This window comes from Ceratosolen solmsi, unplaced genomic scaffold (genome assembly GCF_000503995.2).
Source record: "Ceratosolen solmsi marchali unplaced genomic scaffold, CerSol_1.0 scaffold53, whole genome shotgun sequence".
Taxonomy (NCBI): domain Eukaryota; kingdom Metazoa; phylum Arthropoda; class Insecta; order Hymenoptera; family Agaonidae; genus Ceratosolen; species Ceratosolen solmsi.
The window spans coordinates 119,662-126,353 of NW_011948441.1; the positions used below are offsets into that span (position 1 = coordinate 119,662).

A 6,692-nucleotide genomic window follows, 5' to 3' on the forward strand; every position below is an offset into this window, starting at 1 on the left:
TTATTTTCTTTGAAACGCGTGGAAAGGTATCCTTTATGCCTTTTGCATTTGAAGTTTGAGTATAAATAAGTATACGATTACCTAAGTAGCCAAAAATCTATTTGAATTACTCGAAAGTATAATACTTTTTAAAAATTTTTTTTTGCATAATATTTGTAAACTGAATAAATAAACATGTATTATTAAAATGCTCACATATAATATGTATTTGAATATATTTGTTTTTAAATTTGTGCCTATAATTCAATTTAAATAACAAATAAATAACCATTTATTTATACTTATATTTACGTAAATCATATGAAAGTAAGGTGGGATATTAATGAAAACTGAAAATATTGTAAATAAAAAAATTAATTAATTAATTAAAACGTTGTAATTTATTTTAAGTAAATATTATTTATTAAAAAAATTTCTATGCATCTAAAATATTTTACATACAAATTATAAAAAGTATTCGTACAAATATTTACTATACAAAATATATATTTAATAACAAATGTGATTTATTATTTAAGTATCGCTATGTAATAAAATATATTTTTAAGTTTGAATTTTTCTCTTATAAAAATATCTATATAAATCTTTTAAAACGTATTAACAAAATATATTTTTATTAGCTTTTTATTCGTTTGTAAATTGCGGTTGTCGTTTCTCGGTGAAAGCCTTCATTCCTTCTTTTTGATCACTCTAAAATTAATCAGAAGATACAAAATAATTAAAATCGATAGCATTAAAAGCGGTAAAAAGTGGTTTGAAAAATAAATTATGTCACTTACAGTTGCAAATGTACACCAAAATAATCTTTTTTCATAATCCAAACCTTGTTGCAAAGTCGTTTCGTACGCTAAAAAAAATATATCAATTTTTAAAAATGATTAGCATGATAAGCATAAAAATTAAACAAAGCCTTTTAATTTATATTTGATCAATTACAATATATAATAATTTTTCAACAGTTGTTTTATTTATAAAAAATCTCGCGTTACGTTGACTTTTTGATTAATAATTTAAAAACGGTTACATACTTTCAGTCATTTAATAATAATAATTTTTAATTATTGATTAGTAAAATAATTGATTTATTTACAAGATTAATAACATTGTTCCTATCATCGCCTGGGCATCTAATATGTTTTTATTAATTTTCTTAATATAATACTGCTTTTCAATCCCTAGAGCTGTTAATAAATATTTAAAGGGACTGCTGCTATGTATGCCACATTTTACGCACAATTCTTAGATCGTAGCAGTTCGTTTAAACGCACTCCAGTTATGAATTGACTGACCGCCGACCGCCAGCAATTGCGAACAATACACACGACAAAAGCTAAGATGAAAGGTGGCTCAAGTGCATTGCCGGTGATTTATTAAATATTGTGATCCCTGTTCAAGGGGACGACCGCTCGCATGGTGAGCCATAGGTTAGTCGTCAATGGTGATTGGAATATCGGTGATAATGTCCTCGAACATTTAAAGCTTCGACACGATGAAATACAGTACATTAAATATTTCCTAGGAAGTGGCTGGGGGTTGGGGGGCGGGCTTACAATACCATATGCGCGCGTGCACGCACACACGAACACACACGTTGGTTCGTTCAGTGAATCCCATAATACATCATAGGCAATAACCGGGACAGATGCAGCAACGAATCGAGTGGCTTAATTAGGGGTATGAGTACCATATATAATCCGCGTCCCACAAGTATGCGGGACACCCGGTTAAAAGGAAAACCATTGGAATGTATTTCAAAAGACACAATAATGCAATACAGTTATTTACGGAAAATCTATTTAAGCAATTATCGTTTAAATTTAAGCTCGTTTTGTTCAACGTATTCGAAATCCCGCATTATTGGACATTCTTTTTAGTTGTTTATCAATTTATTAATTTAGCAATTATTATTTACTAATTTATTGGGAATTTTAAAAGGTTGTTTGTTTTTCACAAAACTATTCTCATTCACCATTTGCATTGGAACGATAATGGTGCATGATGTACGGTAAAATCACTAATATTACATATACCTATTAATATAAAAGCAACGATTTTTAAATAATAATAATTATTACTGTTATTATTATTATCGAATATGAAAATATATTACTGAAATATAATAAATACTGAAATAAACACATTAAAGATCAATCATTGAACTATAGAAAATACGTATAAATATATATTTCTATAAAAACATTTTCAAGCATATTTATTATATATTTAAAGTAATATTTATAAAATATTCATAGATTTATTCTTATCTTCTGATTATTTAATTGTTATAAAATTTGTATAATTAATGTATGCTTTGGAACATAATATGTTTAATATCCGAATACTAATAATATCGCGAAGAAAAAAAAAGGAAAAAAAAATTTTTAACCTATTTTAAAAATGGTTGAAAATCATAAGTATACAATACCCGTTGGTTTATTGTTAAACAAAATTTTAACTTAATAATACTAATGAGCTTAATTTACGTTGTATATAACTTAGGCATGAATTTAAATGATTTATGCGACTTTAGTGCCAATACGTATTAGAACATTAATTAAAAGTTTTATATCTGCTTTGTAATATAACATAATATTTATGGGTACGATGTAAATTAAATTAAGAATTATTTCTTATACTGTCTGTTTTTAATAAATTGAAATTTATATTTTTCCGTTTAAGTATAATGCATGATGATGTCATTAAAATCGACTAACTTAATAATGTAAATTAAAAAATATTTTTTCACTGCCATTATTTTCTACATAATTTCCAGATGAAGCACTACTAATAACAAAAGTCGAATTATTAAAACATTCTAAAAATAAACTAAAATTGATTTTTTAAAAATTACAAATATTAACAAGATTTATTGAACAAGAAGCAAAATATTACAAAAAAAAAAAAAAAAACTATTAAAATTGATTTTTTTTAAATTTTGATTAATTAATTTTGATTATTAGTTAATTAGATTTATACGTTATAAAATTTTTTAGTCTTGCGTGTCTCTATGTATCGCGTAATAACAATCATACATATTTTGTTGCAAAATTGATTACATCAACATTAATTTTTTAACGCCACTACACTTTATTACGATAATTAATAATTGAACCAATTGACGCTGTGAATAAATTATATAAATATAATTAAAATATAACTAAAACACATAAGCAAAATGCTTTTAACGTTAATAAATTCGATATTACTTCATTACTTCAAAATCTTGCACTACACGATCCGTGCAAATACCATATATTTCTAAGAATGTCGGTCATAAAATTGGAAAGCTAATAACTTATATAGACCTTAAGTTTGAACCACACGATTATGTTAACTGCTCTATATATGAAGATGGTTCACATAAGCTATCTTATCTGCTTTCTCTACATAACCCAAAGGCTATTGTTAAAAATCCTAATAGACTTCTGTTTCTATTTATCTTCGGCCGAATTGCTGTGCAAATTTCGAATCTTATTCCAATACGAATTGGATTTCGCAGCATTATCGTCAAATGTGATATAATAAAAGTCCAAAGCTTTAAAGTCTGAATTTTATCTTCTTCTTATACTTCAATATTAATAATTCCTGTATTTAATATCCTTTTCCATACCTTTATTAACGGAGTCCTTGGCCAGGGCGAGAGCAATGTGGGAGTGAGAAGCGATCTTCTCAGCTAGCTTGATAGCTTCTGAAATGAGTTGCTCGGGCGGGAAGATCTTGCTGACGAGACCGCTGCGCTCAGCTTCCTGAGCTGAGAACTGCTGACCCGTAAGGACGATCTCCATGGCCTTACTCTTGCCAACAGCCCGAGTAAGCCTCTGAGTACCACCGGCTCCAGGTATCGTACCAATCGTTATTTCTGGTTGGCCGAACTTGGCCTTATCGCCCGCGTAGATTATGTCGCACATCATTGCCAACTCGCAACCACCACCAAGCTGAAAGCCAAGAAATAATTATTAAATTTAAAAAGTAACATTACACTTGAAAATAAAAGTCATTGATGAAATTTGATTTTGCAAACATTTTGCTTAAATTTATGGGCGCAAGCTTTTAAAGGCGAAGCGCAACGCTGCACTTGCCTCTGCATGGGTTTCGAAATAATTCACACACCAATAAATACTACGTTACAAGTTAAGTGAAAACATTTTTATTATCACACGGTCATAAGAGAAAAGAAAAATGAAGGAAAAACATAATTATTATTGTATTTGAAGACATGAAAGGATAAAATATACGTTATCGTGAGTAATCGATCGATAGATCGAGGGCATTAAGCCTACCTAAGCTCAAGAAAACTCTTACCGCGTAACCGTTCACAGCAGCGATCGTGGGCTTCCGAGCTTTGGCCAAACCATTCCAGTGATTGAGGAACTGGTTAGTAACATTTTGCGAGTACGTGTTACCGCTCATCTCCTTGATATCGGCCCCGGCGGCGAAGGCCTTCTCATTGCCGGTGATGATGACTGCACCCACGCCCACATCTGCATCGAACTGCTCTATTGCTATATTCACCTCGTGCATCAGCTGAGCACATAGAGCATTCAGGACCTTCGGTCTGTTCAGCGTTATTAAGCCCACATTCTGCTTCAAACCCGCCTTCTCAACTTTCAGGTACTCGTACGTTGGTATGGCTTTTGTCATTAAAATTAGAATGTATAAGTTAGCTTTCTCGAAAGATCGAAGCTTTGAGAAGCTTATTACTCGCAGTTACATCGTATCTCTATGCTAATACGTTTTTTTTTTAAACAAAATATAGCATTGCTTGAAGGCTATTCTTCTTTTGGCAGACAAATTTATATATTCAAGTTTTTTTTTTCAATTCGAACAGGGAGCGATTTTTGTCTTACTTGTACATACGGTTTAAATTAATGTAATAGCAAGTTAGATATTGTTTATAATAAAATTAAAATTTATTTTAAAAAGTATTAATTTCAACAAAACAACAACAATAACAATATGGGCCCAGGCGATTTTATGTCAATGTACGGGATCACATGATTTAAGTACAGAATTATTTTCATTTTATATAATATTAAGTCTATCGATTTATTTTCATAGAAGCTACTTTTCATTATAAACTTTAAATTTTATTTTAAAATATGAATAATGTTGATAATTTCATTAGCTGAATATACTATTTTACAATAATTATTAGTTGCCTGCTAGTTAGAATGAGTAAATATACCAATTTTCTAATACACTAAAAAAAACTATATAGTACAAACTCATTTTTTAAGTTAGAACAATAGTTGAATATTAATCGAAACTTTTATATATAAATTATTGTGTCCTAAATCGACCGTTATTATATAAAGTTACACGTACAATTACAAACATACCTTACGTATTGTTACAAATTTCAATTATGATTATTTTATTATGATTACCATTCATTATAGTTTTTTACAAGATGTTTATTGATAACGACAAGGGGGCATAAAAATTTTATATTTTAAAGTACTGACTTTATATTTAACTTATAAATATTATGTTATGTTGCTTTAAATTAGATACTCAACGTATTTAAATAAAAAATCCATTTATCAAGAAAGATAAATCATAAAACTTTGTGTTGGAGTTCAATTGATTATGATTTATCTTATATACTCTAAATCTTATCTATAGTAAAAAAATGCAAAAGAAGTCCAATGATATAAACTATAAGTTACAGAATATAAAATGTACTCTTTTTGTTATAAACATTGTATTGTATTGAAGGAATACATATTATTAGTAAAACATACGTAATCCTCATTTAATGTAAATTTAAAATTGAATATTAGCTTGGAGAAATTATGAATGCCAATCGACAAAAATATCGAACTCTGTTCAATATGGCAAGATAATGTTTTAAACTTCTAAGAATTAATTATAGATAAAGTTTTTAGTTGATCGATTTAATTTAACTTACCCGAGTAAAATTTTGGAGTCTGCAAGGAGTAATTTGCATTTTTGAGGAGATTGGATACCCGGCCGGCGAAAATTCGACTGATAGATGGATTCACCATTTTTTCCAAAAGCTCACGTTCTAGAATATATATATATATATGTGTGTGCGTGTGTGTGTGCGTGTGTGTATTAGGATCGTAAATAGCTCCGCCAGAGGATTTGATATCACAAGTGCTTACCTATAGTGCTTACGTTAGTAGCAGATAAGTAAATAAAAGTATTTAAGGAACGTTCCGTCTCTGACTCTACATGTACTACTATATAATGTACACATAACCAATTTATTCAACTGTATTGTCCTCGGCATTGAATAGTTTAGCAACAGATGGGATGCAAGTCACGATAGTAAAAGAATAAAGGTTGCTCCACATTTGTTAGTGGGATACGAATAAAAAACATTAGTTAACAATTCATGAGCAAACCACTTAATAAAATTATAAAAATATAAGATGGAACACTAAAAATGATTATGTATTTTAAATATGAAATAAGAGTTGATAAATACTGTATTAGTAACGATAAGCATCAAAAGATAATAAAAAAATATTTAATAAATTAGTAATATTAAAGCAATATTATTTATAAAAGAAGATTTAATAAATAAGAACGCATCTTTGATATGTGAAATTTCTCTGTGTAAAATATAAATTATCAAAACTTCAATATCAAATTATTTTCAAATAATATGTTAATAAAAATATATTGGTCTTAATATCGAAATTGAAAACTTATTTCAATTTTCT

At 28.5% G+C, this 6,692-nt stretch overlaps 1 protein-coding gene across 2 annotated transcripts; it reads right to left on the reverse strand.

The window, feature by feature from the left end:
- Positions 1-569: 569 nt before the first annotated feature.
- On the reverse strand, positions 570-6,312 carry Echs1 (Enoyl-CoA hydratase, short chain 1). Of its 2 annotated transcripts, XM_011503853.1 has the most exons (6): positions 6,129-6,312; positions 5,912-6,028; positions 4,303-4,631; positions 3,611-3,935; positions 780-847; positions 570-690 (listed from the first exon to the last, which is right to left on the reverse strand). In XM_011503853.1, exons 2-6 carry the CDS (start codon positions 6,006-6,008, stop codon positions 625-627), a joined length of 885 nt encoding a protein of 294 aa, XP_011502155.1. In that variant the 5' UTR covers positions 6,009-6,028; positions 6,129-6,312; the 3' UTR covers positions 570-624. The 2 variants fall into 2 exon arrangements, with proteins under 2 accessions (XP_011502155.1, XP_011502154.1); XM_011503852.1 differs by having other exon boundaries at positions 570-847; positions 6,129-6,311.
- Between the last annotated feature and the right edge of the window lie 380 nt (positions 6,313-6,692).

Coding starts and splice junctions, on each gene's coding strand:
- Echs1 (XM_011503852.1), bottom strand. CDS start 6,008: ATGGTGAATCCATCTATCAGTCGAATTTTCGCCGGCCGGGTATCCAAT. Junction 3,936..4,302: donor CTGCTGTGAACGGTTACGCG/GTAAGAGTTTTC, acceptor CTTGGCTTTCAG/CTTGGTGGTGGTTGCGAGTT. Junction 848..3,610: donor CAAGGACTCCGTTAATAAAG/GTATGGAAAAGG, acceptor TATTTTTTTTAG/CGTACGAAACGACTTTGCAA.